Genomic DNA, 21,144 nt, shown 5'->3' on the forward strand with positions numbered 1-21,144 from the left:
ACTTGTATTATGATTTAGACTTTAACCACTGGGATAAATACTTTTTAAATGTTTTATCAGGAATCATTAATTGCTATGTGCAGTAGACACTTGACTAGAAGTGAGGGCAAGATTTAGATCAAATTAAACTGGCTTGTGTGGTCTACTGTACATTGTACACTGGTTTAGAAAAGGACATATGAGGACATCCTTGAGTTCATTCAAGAAGACCTGCAGAGTATCAGGGGGGCAGAAGGAGAGGGGGGAATAGAGGGAAAACCTCCCTCTGATAGTGAGCAAGACTGTTTTATTTTCTTCGCTACTGTTACAAAATGTTGAAGTTCTTCAGTGCCCGGGACGATGAGAATGAAAGCCTCTTGGGTGCATTGACAGACGGTAAGGTTTTTAATTCTATTGTATAGAGATGCAAGATGTATTTCAATCAGGGGAAATTGTAGCTGATCTGCAATCATGCGTCTTGCTGCTCGCGACACATTCATAGAACGACAGATCGAGGCACAAGTGAGAATATTGTTGGAATTACTGGAAAAATACGACTATTTTGGGGAATAGCGTGATAAAGATAATATTGTGCTTAATTACTCTGCAACATTTAATGAAGCGAGATGAGCAGCAAATGTCGCATTGCCGTGTTCGCTGGTTGAGGGGATTTAAAACAGTTGCACGTGTGCTGGATACTGAGTCACCGTACCGCAAACGCTCAGTCAGCTGAATAGGTTGGGCCCTATTGTTGTTTAGTAATCGTCAGCATGAATGGAAGGGTTGGGGTGCGATAACGGGGTTGAAGCTGCAATGCAGTTTTACCCCGAAAATAATTCACCAACGCCAGTAAAGGCTATGTGAAATTGTGCAATAGAGGTAATAACCAACCGAGGAGAGATCAATCACAGCATATCCCAAAATCTGAATTATGATTCCGATTTTCTCTCTCACCGTAATAACATTTTGGCGCATTTCAGTCGATAGTGAAGTAGATTTTTTAAACGATGTAGAATTACATTAATATTGTCTTAATTTGTGTTCTTGTCGTTATCCATTAATTATCTTGTCATTAAGCCTATAACTATTTGTATACACCTTGATTCATAATGTAGAATAATAATGCAGGCTACATAATCTAACATGCAATTTTGCCACTGTTGGGGAAGTAGGGGTGATGAGGGTGCTGCAGCACCCCCTGAAAAATATATATATATATTTTTTCTTCACAAAAGTAGTACACTGGGCCTTTGCTAGTATTAGCGGACTGATATAGAAGTCTATAGTGCTGGCATTTTTTTTGCGTGTGCAGTGGTTGTATAAGTAAGCAATAAGGCCAGAGTAGGTGTGGTATATGGCTAAGGGCTGTTGCAGAGTGCCTGGACACAGCCCTTAGCCATGATATATTGGCAATATACCACAAACCCCTGAAGTGCCTTCTTGCTATTATAAACTGGTTTCCAACATAATTAGAGCAGTAAAAATACATGTTTTGTCATACCCGTGGTATACAGTCTCATATATAATGGCTGTCAGCCAATCAGCATTCAGGGCTCGAATCACCCAGTTTATAATTGAGAACAGTATCTTGTAGGATTCAATAGTTAGAATTGTAAGAGTTATTGCCTTGTCCCTTATCTGCAATTGTCATTCTAATGTGATCTAGAAAGAACAAAACCCTGTCCTCAAACATTTACATCAAAAGGTTCAAAGTTATGGGCAAGACACAAAATGTCCACATCAAATTAAATATTTTTCTTAATCAAATTATGTGGAAAACAACCACTTTTTGTGCAGTACTAATTTACCATCCTTACAAACCACTTAATGTAAGTGTACATTACTGTATTGTACATAGGCTGGTCATCTAGGGTTGTACCTGCAGGCTTTTCATCACAATGAAGGAAAATAATGCACAGTGCATTAATTGAGTACATTGAGCCATCAAGTGGTTTGTGATGATGTGATGTGAGGATGTGGCTCAGTTGGTAGTTTTATACAGATACAGATAATTATCAGACTGAAGTTACAAATGCTGGTAAACACTCAAATACATTGTTTACATTTTTCACAAAAGTTGTACACTGGGCCTTTACCGGTCCTGTATTAGCAGACCGATAAAGATGTTTTCAGTCAACCATGGGCTGAATTTTTTATTTAACATTTATTTAACTGAAAAGTTAAATAAAAGTAACATTTATTCAAAAGTAGTGCACTTCATAGGGAATAGGGTCCCATTTGGGATGCAAGAAAAGCTTTCTCAAGGACGACAGTGCACTTATGTTGGAGTCAGTGGATAATTTAACCTAGAGCCATATACAGTGGGGCAAAAAAGTATTTAGTCAGCCACCAATTGTGCAAGTTCTCCCACTTAAAAAGTTGAGAGAGGCCTGTAATTTTCATCATTGGTACACTTCCACTATGACAGACAAAATGAGAAAAATAATCCAGAAAATCACATTGTAGGATTTTTAATTAATTTCTTAGCTAATTATGGTGGAAAATAAGTATTTGGTCACCTACAAACAAGCAAGATTTCTGGCTCTCACAGACCTGTAACTTCTTCTTTAAGAGGCTCCTCTGTCCTCCACTCGTTACCTGTATTAATGGCACCTGTTTGAACTTGTTATCAGTATAAAATACACCTGTCCACAACCTCAAACAGTCACACTCCAAACTCCACTATGGCCAAGACCAAAGAGCTGTCAAAGGACACTAGAAACAAAATTGTAGACCTGCACCAGACTGGGAAGACTAAATCTGCAATAGGTAAGCAGCTTGGTTTGAAGAAATCAACTGTGGGAGCAATTATTAGGAAATGGAAGACCTACAAGACCACTGATAATCTCCCTTGATCTGGGGCTCCACGCAAGATCTCACCCCTTGGGGTCAAAATGATCACAAGAACGGTGCATTTGGATGATCCAGAAGAAGATTGGGAGAATGTCATATGGTCAGATGGAACCAAAATATAACTTTTTGGTAAAAACTCAAATCGTCTTGTTTGGAGGACAAAGAATGCTGAGTTGCATCCAAAGAACATAATACCTACTGTGAAGCATGGGGGTGGAAACATCATGCTTTGGGGCTGTTTTTCTGCAAAGGGACCAGGAGGACTGATCCGTGTAAAGGAAAGAATAAATGGGGCCATGCATCGTGAGATTTTGAGTGAAAACCTCCTTCCATCAGCAAGGGCATTGAAGATGAAACGTGGCTGGGTCTTTCAGCATGACAATGATCCCAAACACACCGCCCGGACAACGAAGGAGTGGCTTCGTAAGAAGCATTTCAACGTCCTGGAGTGGCCTAGCCAGTCTCCAGATCTCAACCCCATAGAAAATCTTTGGAGGGAGTTGAAAGTCCGTGTTGCCCAGCAACAGCCCCAAAACATTCACTGCTCTAGAGGAGATCTGCATGGAGGAATGGGCCAAAATACCAGCAACAGTGTGTGAAAACATTGTGAAGACTTACAGAAAACGTTTGACCACTGTCATTGCCAACAAAGGGTATATAACAAAGTATTGAGATAAACTTTTGAATATTGACCAAATACTTATTTTCCACCATAATTTGCAAATAAATCCATAAAAAATCCTACAATGTGATTTTCTGGATATTTTTTTTTTCTCATTTTGTCTGTCATAGTAGAAGTGTACCTATGATGAAAATTACAGGCCTCTCTCATATTTTTAAGTGGGAGTTATATCACAATTGGTGGCTGACTAAATACTTTTTTGCCCCACTGTATATATAGATCTGGTTCAACCTATTAGATGTGACAAGATAAATGGCCAAGTACCACCTAGGAACACAGCCCGTCAAATCTGGGGTCATGGTCATCGAATGTGTGTGTGTGTGTGTGTGCAAGCATACAACGAACGCTTTTGTGAGTGTATGTATGCGCTTGTGGACTGAATGTTTTATGTTCCTTATAGCCTGTTTTTTCTCTCGGCGTGAAGCAGAATGTCTTTGTCAGGTTCATTTGACGTTTCTCTTCCAATGGTTTTGATCTGCATCCACATCTTTGTATGAACAGATGAATCGGATGCTCCGTCTCTGATGGATGCTAAGCACCACTGGCTCCACAGACCCTGTCTGCTGATGCTCGAAGATGGTGATGTCACAAAGCCAGGACAGCTGGGCTGTGGTCACATCGGATCAGAGTCCCCTGCAAAATCCAAAATCCCAGGGGCGACAAAAGAGGGTCCCATTTCCCAACTAGAGACCCCCACTCAGAGGCTGATGAGACAGCTGGAGGAGGGGAACTGCGCTGTGACAACTCTCTCCACATGGCATTTCGGGAAGGCCTCCACCCCTTTGATGCTCATACCCTCCAAAGTGCCAGAGGTGGAGATGAAGGAGGAGAAGAAGAGGCCTCAGCTGCCCTCCTTCAAGGAGGACTCTGTGGTTGAGGAGAAGGAGCTGGAAGAGAGTGAACGTAAGCTGCAGGACTCACCCAGTGGCTCAGATGGCATAGGTCCTGACCTGGACGCCACGTCTGATCGTCCTGTGGAGGAGCTCTATGAAGGCAGCCAGACCCAGGGGCCCAGACTGGGGCTTCAGAACCAGACCAAAGCCAACGGGCTAACTAATGATGTGACTAATGCCAACAGAGCACAGGTAGACAGTGAAGAGGGAGCTGTGGGGGACTGCACGCCTTCCCCTATGTCTCCGTCAGTGGATCCAGACAATGAGCTACAGGCCGGCCCCACAGGCATTCTGTCCAGGGAGCGAGGCACTATCCTGGGGGAGGTGGCCCCCGTGTGGGTCCCTGACGCCCATACGCTGGTCTGTATGATGTGTGAAGTCAGGTTCACCTTCACAAAGAGAAGGCACCACTGCCGCGCCTGTGGCAAGGTGAGGGTCTTACACTACTTGGTTGTATTTAAATTAAGAAGGGATTGCATGTTTGTCTATGGTCTCTTGTCCCTGAGAAAGGAGGCTGACCCCGTTAGTGTGTGTGTGTGTGTGTGTGTGTGTGCGTGCGTGCGTGCGTGCGTACGTGCGTGCTTGTGTGTCCTACAGGTATTCTGTTCAGTGTGCTCCGGTCTGAAGTTCCGACTAACACACCTGGATGGGAAGGAGGGGCGTGTCTGTGTCTCCTGTCACTCAACTCTAGTGAAAGGTGAGTATCACCTGACAACACTGTTACCATGACACTACAGGCAACAACGGTGTTTTACACAGTTCATTGGTGCAACATGCAGAAACATGTTCCTGTCAATATTATTGACACTCTCTCTTGTTATTTTCTTTAGGAACCCCTCCCAGGGGGAGACGGAGGGTGTGGTTTGCTGATGAAATCCTATCCAATGAGAAATCAGACTCTGCTCCTTGTACACCAATCAGAGGCCCCACCTTCTCACCGCTATTATTGAGGAGAAGTATAGCTGCTACAATCAGAAGCGCCACTGGCTCACCACAGACCAGCAGGAGGACACCAATAGCACAGGGGCCGCCCCTGCTCAATGTATGTAACCATTGTCAGACAAGACTCATTTCATGCCATTGATTTCAAATTAACATAAAATAGCTAAGGATGTGCTCACATGTAGTGTACTATCAGTCTTTCTGTTGATACCTTTGATATCCATAACCCAAAGTAATCTATAAGCTCTCTCTCTCTTTCCTTCCTCCTCCCTCTCTCCTCTTCCTTGGGGCAGCAGGTAGCCGAGAGCCTCAAGGCTAGAGAAGTGGGTCGTTGCTGGTTCTAATCCCATGTCTGACAGGGGGACATCTGATTGAGAGTGTCCTAGATGCCATCGCCTGCAGTTGTGGCCTTGAGCGAGGCACTTAACCCCTAAAGTGCTCACTGGTGTGGTACTAGTAGCTGCCCACTGCTCCAGCCACTGTGTGTGTGTGTGGTACAACAGAAGACCAATGTCTGTCTTGTATGGATGAATAAAGTTTTCTTCTCCCCTCTCCGTATAGCCTCTGCAGGAGGTGTGTGGGCCCTGTGGCTGGGGTACAGCAACCCTGGTCAGTAGCCACATCAGTAGCTCTGCCAACCTCATCCCACTGGATGGCCTCCCTCCCATCCTCACCTCTACTGGAGTCAAAGGAGGTACAACCAGGCTACCAACACTGGAGATGCTTACCGCTAGCTCACTTTAGCTAACCGCTAACTCACAACCCTTATCCTATGAGGACCGGTGCCTGCTGGTTTTATGTTATACCTGATATTTAATTGCAGACACCTGGTGTCCCAGGTCTAAATCAGTCCCCAATTAGAAGGGAACAACAAAAAAACGCAGTGGAACTGGACCTGGCTTCGAGGTTGAGTTTGAGGGTCATAGGGTTAGGTAGTCAGCTACAGGATATGCAGAAGGCTAGCCCACTGCACTGGGATTGTCATAGCGTTAGGTAGTTAGCTACTGGAGATGCTAATGGCTGGCTAGTTCACTGTACTGGGATTGTCAAATGGACACTTCTTTTGAATAGTTTCTAAGGATGTCTAGGTCACCGTTTCATCTGTCTCACCAGACTACACGGTGGAGGAAAGGCCCTCTGAGAGGGTTCTCATCCAGGACCTGGAGAGCGGCAGGCCAAACTCCCTGGTCTTTGTCCTCAATGCCAACCTACTGGCCATGGTCAAGCTAGTCAACTGTATGTGACATTTTTTCTCAACATTCAACCTTTTTTCAGTTATTGACACTGTGTGACACCCTATTTTCATCTTAGCTCACTATAGAATCATTCAAGTCACATGTAACCTCACATTGAAGCGCTACCTCTCATTGGCTTTCCCCAGATGTAAACAGGAAGTGCTGGTGTGTGACGTCGAAGGGCATGCACGCGGTGGGCCAGGTGGAAGTGGTGGTGCTGCTGCAATGTCTGCCTGAAGAGAAGAGCTTCCCCAAAGACATCTTCAGCCACTTTATACAGCTCTACAGGGACGCCCTCACAGGTGAGACTGGCATTGACGTGGTCTGGCAAGTTAGCTACCATTGATCAGCACTGGATTGAGCTCTGAAGCAGGTCTTGAAAGAGTCCCATTTTCCTTCCATTTTACATTTTAGTCATTTGGCAGATATCCAGAGGGATTTACAATTAGTACATTCATCTTAAGATAGCTAGGTCAGACAACAACACATCACAATAGTATCAAGTACATTTTCCCTCAACATAGTAGTTATCAACAAAGTCAGTGTTAGTGGGATGGGTGCACCATGAAGGTTAATTAAGATACTCTTCAAAGAGGTAGGGTTTCGAAAGATGGGCAGGGACTCCGACTTTAGGGAGAAGCTGGTTCCACCATTGGGGTGCCAGCACAGAGATCAGCTTTGACTGGGCTGAGCGGGAGCTTTCGTGCCTTAGGGGTGTGAGGGACCAAGAGACCAGAGGTGGCGGAACTGAGTTGGGATGTAGGGTTTTTAAGCCTGAAAGCTTCTCCACCAAATGGACTTCCAGCCAACTTGACACAACTGTGGGAAGCATTGGAGTCAACATGGGCCATCATTCCTGTGGAACTCTTTCGACACCTTGAAAAATCCATACCCAGACAAATTGAGGCTGTTCTGAGGGCAACTCAATATTAGGAAGGTGTTCCTAATGTTTTGTACAGTCATTGATTATCTTTCCCTCCCTCCATCTTTATTTTTCCCTCCATCTCTCTCTCTCTCTCGCTCTCTCTCTCTCTCTCTCTCTCTTTCTCTCTTTCTCTCTTTCTTTCTCTCTCTCTCTCTTTCTCTCTCTCTCTCGTTCGCTCCCCCTCTCCGCCTCTCTCTTTCTCTTTCTCCCCCTCTCTCTTTCTGCAGGCAAGGTACTGAGCCACCTGGGTCTCTCCCAGTTCTCCAGTAGTTTCCTGGGCTGTGAGGAGCATGCAGGATTCCTCTGGGTGCGCCCCACCCTCCAGTCCCTGCAGGGTCTCCCTATGCCCAACCAGCCCTTTCTCTTTGGCCTGCTGATCCACCGGGCTGAGGTGCCCTGGGCCAAGGCTTTCCCCCTGCGCCTCATGCTCAGATTGGGGGCTGAGTACAGATGTGAGTCAGCGCTCTGGAGGCAGGAGAGAGATGTGTGGCTGGAGAGAGAGAGAGAGAGAGAGAGAGAGAGAGAGAGAGAGAGAGAGAGAGAGAGAGAGAGAGAAACCCCACAGACCACATTGAGCCCCAGGACAACAACACAACCCAGGACAACAACCCAACCAAATCAGGAGAAAACAAAAAGATAATTACTTGACACATTGGAAAGAATTAACAAAAAAACCTGAGCAAACTAGAATGCTATTTGGCCCTAAACAGAGTACACAGTAGCATAATACCTGACCACCGTGACTGACCCACAATGAAGGAAATATTTGACTATGTACAGACTCAGTGAGCAAAGGCAGACCTGGCTCATCCCATATCTATTGGGGGAAATACCACAGTGTGCCATCATAGCAGCAAGATTTGTGACCTGTTGTCACAAGAAAAGGGCAACTAGTGAATAACAAACACCATTGTTAATACAACCTATATTAATGGGAGTTTGTGTGTGTGAGAGAGTGAGAGAGAGAGATAGTGAGAGAGAGAATATGTGTGTGAGTAAGTGAGAGAGAAAGTGTGTGTGCACCTGTATGCATCAGAGACACAGTGTGCAGCTTTTGACGGCCACGTCCAGTGTCATCCCATTAAGGCGTTCCTCTCCCTTTCCAGTTTACCCCTGTCCTCTGTACAGCGTGCGCTTCAGGAAGGCTCTGTTTGGGGAAACCGGCCACACCATCATGAGACTACTAGTAGTAAGTATTTTGCCTCTCATTACACTAACAACAATCAACACCAAGGTTGTGTTCATTAGGGCACACCGTACCAAAGTGTTTTACAACGGAAAATGAATGGAGCGTTTTTTACTGGACGAGTTCAGAAAATCCCTCTCTGTTTAGGTCTGTTTTCTTCCATTTGGGGCCTAATGAATCACACATTTTTGCCTCATTGCTTACCAGGACTTCAGGAATTACCGGTACACTCTGCCAGTGGTGCCTGGACTCACTGTAGATCTGGAAGCTCAGAGGACCTGCATTAAAATCCCTACCAACAGCTATGATGAGGTACAGGCAAACCATGAAGCAGCACTTGGTTACGCTTTATAATAACTGTAATGAATACGGTGTTATAAATGCATATAAATTATAAAGAACTCCGTTATAAACAACTCTTTCAGCAATAGATCAAGGGTTGATATCAATCATGCCTCTCTTTCTACCCTTCCACCTCTCTCTCTCTCTCTCGCTCTCTCTCTACCCCTATCTTTCACCTCTCAATTAAATTCAAGGGGCACGGGAAACATGTGTATACATTACCAAAGCAAGTGAAATAGATAATAGAAAATCTCTCTCTCTTTCTCAGCTGATGAAGGCTTTGAATAAGTCCAATGAGCATGTGCTGGCCATGGGGGCCAGCTTCAACGTGGCGGCAGACTCCCACCTCATCTGTGTTCAGGGGGACGATGGCGAGTACCAGACCCAGGCCATCAGCATCCACAATCAGCCTCGCAAAGGTGGGAGCGCCCCTAGAATCAACAGAGGGCGATGTGAACTAGGGGAGACCTTAATCTCCCATGGGCATGTAATATTTAAAATTGTATATAACTGTCTTAATGTTGCTGGACATTAGCAGCAGCTAATGGGGATCCTTAATAAATACAAATACAAGTCTGAACAAATGATGCAAGATTTTACTTCTAGGTTGCAGAGATTATTAGGGAGACTGAGACAGAGTCCACTGCCTGTCCTGTAATCAAAGAGAACCACCAGTAGAGAAGGAATGCTACACAGCAGCACATCACCTACAATCAGGGAGAGAGAGATTATGGTACAGAGATGTAATACTGACTGCCACATAACATCCACCATGTATCTGTCCTTTGACAGCCGAGGGAAAATCGTATGTATGATTTGCAATGTTTTTAAACGCGCTCACTGCAAGAACTGTGCCTTAGCTACCACTGGAGGGCAATGTGGTGTCATGTGAGAGGGTGAAAGATACAGGTGGAGAAAGCTTAGTTCTGTCATTATTTTTGGTTTGTCCAACTGTAATATTGAAGGTGTTTATATACTAAACTCAGCAAAAAAATCCAAATAACTTCACAGATCTTCATTGTAAAGGGTTTAAACACTGTTTCCCATGCTTGTTCACTGAACCTTAAACAATTAATGTACATGCGCCTGTGGAACGGTCGTTAAGACACTAACAGCTTACAGAAGGTAGGCAATTAAGGTCACAGTTATGAAAACTTCGGACACTAAAGAGGCCTCCCTACTAACTTTAAAAACACCAAAAGAAAGATGCCCAGGGTCCCTGCTCATCTGCATGAACGTGCCTTAGGCATGCTACAAGGAGGCATGAGGATGGCAGATGTGGCAAGGGAAATAAATTGCAATGTCCGTACTGTGAGACGCCTAAGACAGCGCTACAGGGAGACAGGACGGACAGCTGATCATCCTCGTAGTGGCAGACCACGTGTAACAACACCTGCACAGGATCGATACATCCGAACATGATGGCAAAAACAACTGCCAGAGTTGCACCAGGAACGCACAATCCCTCCATCAGTGCTCAGACTGTCCGCAATAGGCTGAGAGAGGCTGGGCTGAGGGCTTGTAGGCCTGTTGTAAAGCCAGGTCCTCACCAGACATCAACGGCAACAACAATCGCCTATTGGCACAAGCCCATCGTCGCTGGATCAGACAGGACTGGCAAAACATGCTCTTCACTGATGAGTCGCGGTTTTGTCACACCAGGGTTGAGGGCCGGATTCGCGTTCATCGTAGAAGGAATGAGCGTTACACCGAGGCCTGTACTCTGGAGCGGGATCGTTTTGGAGGTGGAGGGTCCGTCATGGTCTGGGGCGGTGTGTCACAGCATCATTGGACGGAGCTTGTTGTCATTGCAGGCAATCTCAACGCGGTGCGTTGCAGGGAGAACATCCTCCTCCCTCATGTGGTACCCTTCCTGCAGGCTCATCCTGACATGACCCTCCAGAATGACAATGCCACCAGCCATACTGCTCGTTATGTGCGTGATTTCCTGCAAGACAAGAATGTCAGTGTTCTGCCATGGCCAATGAAGAGCCCGGATCTCAATCCCATTGATCACGCCTGGGACCTGTTGGATCGGAGGGTGAGGGCTAGGGCCATTCCCCCAAATAAGTCTTGCAATGCCTTGGTGGAAGAGTGGGGTAACATCTCACAGCAAGAACTGGCAAATCTGGTGCAGTCCATGGGGAGGAGATGCACTGCAGTACTTAATGCAGCTGGTGGCCACACTGTTACTTTTGATTTTGAACCCTCCTTTGTTCAGGGACACATTATTCAATTTCTGTTAGTCACATGTTTGTGGAACTTGTTCAGTTTATGTCTCAGTTATTGAATCTCGTTATGTTCATACAAATATTTACACATGCCAAGTTTGCTAAAAAAATAAACACAGTTGACAGTGAAAGGACGTTTCTTTTTTTGTTAAGTTTACAAGTCAAGTGGTGATATGTGGTGTTTTGTTTCAGTTACTGGTTCCTGCTTTTTTTTGTTCAGTGGAGCCCTTAAAGCAGCATCAGGATATCTGGCCAAATCCAGCATCGTTGAAGGTACTGTCATCTGTGTGTATCTTCATTTAGATCTGGAACATTACCTTACTAATCATTTTCATCTATTCACATACAGAAATAGTCTTATTAAGAGAGCATTACTACTAGCTTTCATCCTAAATAGGATTTCCTTATTTAGAGTCTCTCAATGTTTGTGTGTATGTGTGTGTCCATGTGCACTTAAGGTGTGTGTGGCTGTATGTATGTGCAGGTGAGTGTGCGTGTCCTTGTTGCTGTCTGTGTGTGTTTTTGCTGTATTGCTGTCCCTCTCTCTAGATGGGCTGATGGTGCAGATCACCGTGGAGACCATGGTGGAGCTTCGCCGGTCGCTACGGGAGATGAAAGACTACAACATTTCCTGTGGGCGGATCGACCAATCAGACAGCCAAGAGCATGTCCAGGTCCAATGGCAAGAGAAAGAATGCACTGTAAACAAGGGGTAATGGTTTGGTCATTACATCTGCCCTGATCAGTGTTCCATGGCTAGTTCTGTAGTCTATCATTATACTACCTTTAACCTCTTACTAACCCTAACCCACTGTCGTTTCATCCAGTCTCCAAGTCTGTCTCAGACCTGTGAGCCCCCTGCCCATTAACCATTCTCTATCGATGTAGGCTACTCTTTATCGTTGCCTGCAACTTTGTATTACCCTGTGTGTGTGTGTGTGTGTGTGTTTCCCCCCAGGGTTATTAGCCCCATTGATGGCAAGTCCATGGAGTCCATCAGCAGTATCAAGATGTTCCAGAAGTCTGAGTACAAGGCCAATGGAAAGGTCATCCGCTGGACAGAGGTTAACCCCAGCCTTTGGACCAAACAATATCTAGGGAATATCTAGGACACATCTAACCACTAGTCTTGACTCCTACTCAAAGCCTCTTTATTACTGTATTCTGTAAGTGCATTGTTGTCTTGTGTCCTTCAGGTGTTCTCCTTACAGAAGGGGGGTCATCCTAAGAGCCAGGGTGACCACCATACAGAACACAGCAGGCTCACAGAGAGACTGGCCCGGGCATTCTGCCTGGCACTGGGCCCACACCTCAAGTTGCTGAAGGAGGATGGTATGGCTAAGCTGGGGCTGCGCGTCACGCTGGACTCCCACCAGGTGAGGGCGCCATTGGCTAGGATGAAGATACTGCACGTAGGTCATTGGCCAATTTAGACCTTTGAGGAAATGTAATCTTTGAAATTGTATATCACTTTATTCCCGCCTGACTTCAATAGTTGTAATACTTCTTGAATGACTAATATGTGAGTGGTTGACCACCTTTTTAATATAAAGTTATTCTTTATTTAAATAGTGATCGGATATAGGCCTGCATAATATTACCAAAGCTAGCAGTTGAACCCATAGATGTGTAGTGGTTAACATCGCTTTTCCATGTTCCAGGTGGGGTTTGTGGCCGGCAGTAATGGCCTGCCCCTCCCAGCCCCATACCTCAAAGCCCTGGAAACAGTGCTGATCCCCATCATCCACAGCAGGGGGCGCAAGAGGAGCGAAGAACCCTTAGTCATGGAGCTCATTTTCTATATCCTGGAGAACATTTCCTAGGGGAAAGGGGGTCAAAGTGCACACACTCATCCCCACATCATCCTCTCTCCTGGTTCTCCATTTGTGCTGGTGTGAGTTCGATAGCTTCAAAACAGCATTGGTTGGAGGAGTAAGCTCTTTCATGGGACATAGTAACTCGCCTCCAGGATATATGTCTCAGCCAGCCTATAAGAACGGGTGGCTGGATGGTAAGGGGTCTGACTCACCAAAGCTCACCCTGCCTTGGCCTCTGCAGCAGTAAATATTACATGGCTTGAGAATGGTACATTTCTGTATATTTTCAATAAATACCCATATTTTGAGAATGCCTTTAAACTGGGGGCTTATTCCGTTCCAGTGGGAAAATGAGAATGACTTGAAATGTTATTTACCAGTAGACCTGTAGCTAGCTGTTTGATGCAAACTGAATTCATTAATGTTTAATAACGTTTTAAAATTCGGATGTATTTTAATTCCTCTCGATTACCCCCAAAATGCTTTACAGTCAACCTAGGGTGAATAAACATGAACACAAAGGACATCATACAAGGATTTGTCAAACATTGTTTGAAATGCTTGTGGAAATCAAGGTATAAAGTTCAATTTTCCGTCAGGATCAGTATCCGAGCAGATGTAAGGAGACAATGTCCACCTTTATTTACAGTGTCAAGGTCTCACAAAAACGCTTTGAAAGAAGCACCATAATGTTGCTCTGTCATGACAAGCAGGTCATTTACCAACTCATTGAGGTTGTTGGACTTACAGCCCTGTGAAGTAAGAATGGCATTAGCCTTGACACGTCATAGATACTGTAGACATTTCCAGACAGTCATTACCATTAGAGGTTGTGTCGTTGGCATTATTAGGTAATTTACAGTACACATGTCACCAGCTCAAAGTCAAACTCATATACCGGTATTATGTGTTTGCCCTAGTCCAACCCTGAACCAGGCCCCTCCCCCACACGAAGAGCTGTGGGTTGGGTGAACAATGACGAGTGAGAAAGTTACAGAGGGTCAAAGATAATGCCAAGACATCAAATTTCCCGTTTTTGGAAAAGCGATTAGCATGTCTGTATGATCTTTGACCCTCTGTAACTTTCACACATCATTATTCACAATTAATTCAGGATTATTGATAATCATGGTAGCATTATCCATAATCAAGTGTTTAGAAACATATTCTATTCTTATTTACAATAAAAATGACAATACATTATTTACCATTCCTTTCTATTGGGCACAAAATAATCTGACACACAATCAAAAACTGCAAATCCAGCCAACAAGTTTGTAGAGTCACAAGCTTGATGTGGTCATTGTGTGCTAGGAATATGGGACCAAATACTAAACTTTTGACTACTTTATTTACAATAATCTTTAGAGGTGTCAATTTTGAACCTTACCTTTTTTAGAAAAAAAAGAGTGTTACTTGTTAAACAAAATCTCTTTCTTTTAGTATAAAATAATATAATTTCCCATTTTTTTTGTATACAATATAGCTCAGTATTTTTATTATTTATTTTATATAGTCATTATTGCTCATCTTTATCATAGGTGGCAACATCAGTAAAGAGATAACATCAGGTCATAGCATGTCTCTTCATAAATTGTGTTCCATAGTAAGTTCAGTTTAAAAAAAAACAAAAAAACGAAATGTGGGACCCCAACCGCAGAAGTCATTGACCTCGTCATTTCCCCAGCTTTTTGTGCTGAATAAAACTAAAAACGATCAGAAAATAAACATAACCAAAACATTCTTTGGAATCCACAGTAGTTTGTGCGGGATCTCGTATTCACGCGTCTCGGATGTTCTTTTCCGAAGACCCTAGGACTTCTTCATCTTGCCCGCATGGGCACTGCCATTTTCGTGGTGACTGGAACCATTGCTTGTGCCATTACTGTTACCTTTCTTGTGGTGCTTGCCATTGGCGACCATGGTGGTCCCGTTGGCCTTGCCGTTGAGGCCAGGCTTGGAGTCCTGCTTGGGCAACCGCTTTCCCTTCACATATGCCTGGTACCAGAAGTTGGAGAAGAGCACGAAGAAGAAGGTACCATACATCCAGATGAGGTGGATGAACAGGGGGACCTGGTAGTCACAGCTGTCCATGAAGTAATACTGGGTGACGTGGAGGGACACCATCACAAACTGAACCTGTTGGTGAAATGAAGAGGAACAAATCGCATATGGAGAAGAATGTTCTGAAGTGGCACAGCTATTGCACTGATCAATAATGGTATCTCACACTAATTATTTTACTACTTTAGTATATTGCATTTTTTTAACTAGTACAGATCACCTTTTAGAGAAACAACAAAAAATGGTTGTACAAATTTATACTGGAAATGACAATGTCATAAACAGCCATTCAAATTAAGAAAACATACCAGTTGGATGGCGGTCATGTACTTCTTCCACCAGAGGAACTTTTGGAAGCGTGGTCCAGCCGCAGACAGGCCGTAGTAAGAGTACATGATGACGTGGACGATGCAATTCACCATGGCATGGAAAGAGCCTATTCCCCCTGAGGTAAAACACACAGAACACTTCAAACCAACCCTGCCCATATTCCACTGGATCCACCAACAACATACCTTTGTCTACTGCAAATAGATTTGTCTTCCCACCATTTTACAATACCAAATATTGTGGACTCACCAGGAGCTAAACTGACACCCCACCACCAGGTCCAGGGCATGAAAGAGTGGTGGAAGACGTGCAGGAAGGTGATCTGGCCATGTTTCTTCCTCAGAACGAAAAACACCTGACCCAACGAGAGAAACGTGTCAAATACAACTATGATGGCCATTACGTGAACAGGTGGGAAAGACTGAAGAGATGCAAATCTGTAGGAAATAATCTGAAGTCTTACCGTGTCCAAGAGCTCAATGAATTTGGAGAACAAGAATAACCAGGCCACTCGAACCATCTAGTGAGGGAACACAGCACACCATGCAAACGTGAGAAATTGGACAAAACAGCCTATTAATAGTAATCTAAAGATAGTATTGTCACAGTGGATCAGTAGGAATATCCTAAGAATGTGTATCTTGTCTTGCATACTTTCTTTCAAAGATGATGCATCTCATGACCATCACGGGGGAGGGGGGGGACCATGTGTGAAGCAAAGACTCAAGACTTACTCTAAGGCCTTGGGGGCTGTCCGAGTAATCAACGGCGTCACATCTCCATGTGTATGTCGTGGCCCAGCCTGACATCAAGAACTAAAAAGACAAGAGAACAAATTGAGACAAACAGATACTGTAGCTACCGGTAGTCAAACTAGATTGGAAAGAAGCCATACTGTTATTAACATAAGCAAGTGTATATTGACTATATGGGTCATCTTCTACATGTAAATCTCAATCTAGGCAATGGTTCCTTTAGCTAATGTTCCAATTATCCAGCACACTCTGGCCAAGTATGGCAATAACCCATTCAGACAGAGCTGCCACATACCAAACACCAAATACACTGCTAGGGAAAAGACTGGCTCCAAGTCCTGTAGAGATGCCTCTCAAAAGAACCAATCAAGAACCCCGATCTTTGAGAGACAAGAGATTTGCATCATAGTGTTTCACCTCATAGACAATAAAGGCGTTCAATGCCACCATGGAGAAGTTGTAAGTGATCATGGCCTCCTTGAGTTGGAAGGGCTTGCGGTTGGCCATGAAGCGAGGCCCAGCAACCAGCACGAAGAAGATGTAGGTCAGCAAGATGGCCGACATGTTCACCGGACTCCCCATGAGTGGGTAACTCCATAGTCGCGGGTCTGAGAAACAAAACATGAGCTGTAAAATAAACTACAAAACAGGTTTATGACCACAAAAAAAAAAAAAAACTTGCTTACAGCTTTCACGGTACACAAAGCAGAGGTATAGTTAAGTAATTAACTAGGCATAAAAATACCTCACCTGTTCCCTTCAAGAGATACTCATAAACCCCCATGGCTCTAGCACCAATGTCCTGAAGCATTTTGACTAGCTTCCGCCTCTGGTATCACCACCCAATAACCTGTGGAAAATCAAATTAATTAGTCATGATGTCATTTTTATGGATTTTGCATTACCCGCTTTAAAAAAAATACATAAAAAAATATATATTATATTGTATATAAATGTTTGTTTTTTTACTCAGTAGAGCTTTGAGATAACTCTGTAATGAAAAGCGCTATAAAAAAAATGACATGTATTATATATAAAAAATAAAATAATACACTACTCCAAATCCCTTACATACTATCTAATGTGATATGCTATTGCAATATCTTTAGGTACTGACTTTACAATATATTTTACCCAAACATCATTCATGGTATTAAACTGCCTGCATCATATTTAATAATCTAGTCACAGTTGTATTTGGCAAAACCATCAACCCTTACTCACAAAAACATGACACAGAACATCACTTTACAGCTAGAATTTTATTTGGTTTCATGACATGAAAGAAGGAGACAGGAAATGTGCTTGTGCTACAGTTGACTAGGTCAACAACAGTGTGTTCTGGTTCTGAACAAATATCACTGACCCAGCATACCACACTCTGCCCCCACATCCCAGCATGCCTTGCCCCTGTCCCGGCAGACATGGCCTGACAGCAGAGAGGAGGGGCTACAGGGGACAGACTGGCACATTTACCTTAGGGTTATAAGGACAATTGGACTGAACTCAGCGACCTGCAATTTATATCAACAACTGAACTACAAGTATCAATACTGGTATAAAATCTTCAAACTTCTAATCTCTCGACACATTGGCTGACTACAATGTGTATACAGTAACACAAAAAAGTGTACACAGGGGCTGAGCGCAGTCTTCACAAAACCTATCCGTATCAAATCTCAACTCCATATAGGGCATGTCGTCAATGTTATTGGTCAATAGCTGGGATGTGTGGGTGCGGTAGCATTCTTGCCCCACTATGGAGCAAGAGGGATCCATTGTTCAGAGAAAACCTACACTGAGCTCTCCCTGCCCTAGGAGTAAAGTCTACCCTAAGCTAATACCATTGGAGGTAATGGAATGTACGGGGGGGGGGGGGGGGGGGGGGGCAACAGCAAAAAGTATAGAAAAGTGTCTAACACAGAGCAAAAACATATATCCTTCCTTAGAGCTGAACACAGTACACAATCAACATGGAATGACAATCAGTAACGTCTGAGCATACAGGGAACAGCAGTAACGTCTGAGCATACAGGGAACAGCTGTAACGTCTGAGCATACAGGGAACAGCAGTAACGTCTGAGCATACAGGGAACAGCTGTAACGTCTGAGCATACAGGGAACAGCAGTAACGTCTGAGCATACAGGGAACAGCAGTAACGTCTGAGCATACAGGGAACAGCAGTAACGTCTGAGCATACAGGGAACAGCAGTAACGTCTGAGCATACAGGGAACAGCTGTAACGTCTGAGCATACAGGGAACAGCAGTAACGTCTGAGCATACAGGGAACAGCAGTAACGTCTGAGCATACAGGGAACAGCAGTAACGTCTGAGCATACAGGGAACAGCAGTAACGTCTGAGCATACAGGGAACAGCTGTAACGTCTGAGCATACAGGGAACAGCAGTAACGTCTGAGCATACAGGGAACAGCAGTAACGTCTGAGCATACAGGGAACAGCAGTAACGTCTGAGCATACAGGGAACAGCAGTAACGTCTGAGCATACAGGGAACAGCAGTAACGTCTGAGCATACAGGGAACAGCAGTAACGTCTGAGCATACAGGGAACAGCAGTAACGTCTGAGCATATAGGGAACAGCAGTAACGTCTGAGCATACAGGGAACAGCAGTAACGTCTGAGCATACAGGGAACAGCAGTAACGTCTGAGCATACAGGGAACAGCAGTAACGTCTGAGCATACAGGGAACAGCAGTAACGTCTGAGCATACAGGGAACAGCAGTAACGTCTGAGCATACAGGGAACAGCTGTAACGTCTGAGCATACAGGGAACAGCAGTAACGTCTGAGCATACAGGGAACAGCAGTAACGTCTGAGCATACAGGGAACAGCAGTAACGTCTGAGCATACAGGGAACAAGCAGTAACGTCTGAGCATACAGGGAACAGCAGTAACGTCTGAGCATACAGGGAACAGCAGTAACGTCTGAGCATACAGGGAACAGCAGTAACGTCTGAGCATACAGGGAACAGCAGTAACGTCTGAGCATACAGGGAACAGCAGTAACGTCTGAGCATACAGGGAACAGCAGTAACGTCTGAGCATACAGGGAACAGTAGTAACGTCTGAGCATACAGGGAAGAGTAGTAACGTCTGAGCATACAGGGAACAGTAGTAACGTCTGAGCATACAGGGAACAGTAGTAACGTCTGAGCATACAGGGAACAGTATGGGAGACATTGTCAAGTGTACACATGGTTGAAATCGGAGGGACCCTACATGATTACAACAATAGTTCAAGTGGGAAGTGTTCGCTCTCAGCTCCCATCCACTGGTATGCTCACGGAAAGAAGCCCTTTCAATTAACCAAACACTAGGCTGGAGGTCTTTCACACAGCAAGAATGTCAAGCAACACCTGTTTTCCAAAGGGAATATTCAAGATAAATGCTTTGTGTACATGTCAATATTTAGTCCTTTATGCACTTTAACATGGTTTGAAACTTTGCCCAACATGATTTGGCTCATGTGGTGTGAACGACAACCTACATATACACGTCAGAGTTGAATCGATGACAAAGAAAAGCTGGTCAACACTCAGTAAAGGGAGCTCTCACAGATAGCATCCAATATTCTAAAGTATGTTGAATAGCAGGCCACTCCATTTATCTACTTTAGCATCTGTACTCAATGAGCCGAATGCAGTCTCTTGTTATTTTTATGTAACAGTGATTATGAACTTAAAATCAGCAGCCAGACATTTTCAGACCAACAGGGCTTTCTATAAGATGTATGGCCTTTAAATCATATAACCTGCACACATATCTGTATGTAAAGTTAACTGGCATTATCTGTACTTCTCTTGAACTCCGGTACAGGTCCGAAGTAGTTTACCAGCAACTAGCCACAACTCACATAAAGAAACACTATAGTATGGTAAAAATACATTAGTATTAATTGTAGTGTTTTTACAGACTTTACTGTAGTACTCACTAGTGTTTACTGTAGCATTTACAGTTAACTAGTCTAAATACTGTAGGAAAATAAAAAATATAATATATACTATAGTAATTAATGTAGTATACTGTAGTATTTACTGTAATGTCTTGGTTTTGCAGACTATAGTGTTTTTTGTTCTATTATCTTTGACATGGAAGTAGAGGCTTTCTCCTGAGGACACCTACTAGAGAAATACTAAAGAGCTATAATTTTCCATAACATGTAGGTAGCTACAGGGACTGGGGTCTGAAAGGATCATTCAGAGCTTCTGCTCTTTTCGGAACACAATATACGGTATGTAGGTTTCTCACTTATGGATGGCACAAATTGTGATATGGGGAGGGGAATGGGCAGGGTCTATGCAAATTAAAAACTGTAGTATTGACTATAGTTAAAAAAGTGTGGTGTTTTTGCTGACACTACTGTAGAATTTACCAGTGGGTTTTTTGTGTGGATGAAACTGTAGTATTTACTACAGCATTCTACAACATGTAAGTACTACACATGATCTAGGGATACTACAGGACCATGCCCCAGGACTACCTGACATGATGACTCCTTGCTGTCCCCAGTCCACCTGGCCGTGCTGCTGCTCCAGTTTCAACTGTTCTGCCTTAATATTATTATTATTTGACCCTGCTGGTCATCTATGAACATTTGAACATCTTCGCCATGTTCTGTTATAATCTCCACCCGGCGCAGCCAGAAGAAGACTGGCCACCCCACATAGCCTGGTTCCTCTCTAGATTTCTTCCTAGGTTTTGGCCTTTCTAGGGAGTTTTTCCTAGCCACCGTGCTTCTACACCTGCATTGCTTGCTGTTTGGGGTTTTAGGCTGGGTTTCTGTACAGCACTTTGAGATATCAGCTGATGTACGAAGGGCTATATAAATAAATTTGATTTAGTATAGTATTCTACAGTTTATTATAGAATTCTAGAGTAAGTACTGTA

General features: G+C 44.0%; 2 protein-coding genes and 1 non-coding gene across 12 annotated transcripts in view; 1 reads left to right on the top strand and 2 right to left on the bottom strand.

The window, feature by feature from the left end:
* The first annotated feature begins 213 nt into the window (after positions 1-213).
* On the top strand, positions 214-14,703 carry zfyve9b (zinc finger, FYVE domain containing 9b). 9 transcript variants are annotated; one of them, XR_005036094.1, is made up of 16 exons: positions 216-375; positions 4,016-4,836; positions 5,005-5,104; positions 5,238-5,449; positions 5,911-6,043; positions 6,463-6,585; positions 6,731-6,886; positions 7,737-7,961; positions 8,616-8,698; positions 8,903-9,007; positions 9,306-9,456; positions 11,461-11,541; positions 11,727-11,969; positions 12,227-12,332; positions 12,465-12,644; positions 12,930-13,197. XR_005036094.1 is itself a non-coding variant. In XM_021623328.2 (16 exons), the coding sequence occupies exons 1-16, from the start codon at positions 312-314 to the stop codon at positions 13,089-13,091; spliced, it is 2,865 nt and encodes a 954-aa protein (XP_021479003.1). In that variant the 5' UTR covers positions 221-311; the 3' UTR covers positions 13,092-14,703. The 9 variants fall into 9 exon arrangements, 6 of the variants coding, with proteins under 6 accessions (XP_036800368.1, XP_021479089.1, XP_021479209.1 ...); XR_005036095.1 differs by having other exon boundaries at positions 11,489-11,541; positions 11,753-11,969; XM_021623328.2 differs by having other exon boundaries at positions 221-375; positions 11,818-11,980; positions 12,930-14,703.
* The window catches only part of elovl1b (ELOVL fatty acid elongase 1b), a 30,298-nt gene continuing 22,858 nt past the window's right edge, over positions 13,705-21,144 (bottom strand). For both annotated transcript variants that reach the window (XM_021623933.2, XM_021623850.2), the window contains exons 2-8: positions 16,985-17,084; positions 16,652-16,842; positions 16,214-16,294; positions 15,943-15,999; positions 15,729-15,834; positions 15,458-15,594; positions 13,705-15,224 (exon numbers count right to left, since the gene is read on the bottom strand). In XM_021623933.2, coding sequence (XP_021479608.1) covers positions 14,898-15,224; positions 15,458-15,594; positions 15,729-15,834; positions 15,943-15,999; positions 16,214-16,294; positions 16,652-16,842; positions 16,985-17,045 — 960 coding nt within the window. In that variant the 5' untranslated portion in view covers positions 17,046-17,084 and the 3' untranslated portion in view covers positions 13,705-14,897. The remainder of the gene's footprint in view (positions 15,225-15,457; positions 15,595-15,728; positions 15,835-15,942; positions 16,000-16,213; positions 16,295-16,651; positions 16,843-16,984; positions 17,085-21,144) is intronic.
* On the bottom strand, positions 20,354-20,408 carry LOC118966746. The gene has a single exon (XR_005053623.1). It is a non-coding gene; the product is annotated as a U7 small nuclear RNA (small nuclear RNA).

Source organism: Oncorhynchus mykiss, chromosome 1, assembly GCF_013265735.2.
Source record: "Oncorhynchus mykiss isolate Arlee chromosome 1, USDA_OmykA_1.1, whole genome shotgun sequence".
Taxonomy (NCBI): Eukaryota; Metazoa; Chordata; class Actinopteri; order Salmoniformes; family Salmonidae; genus Oncorhynchus; species Oncorhynchus mykiss.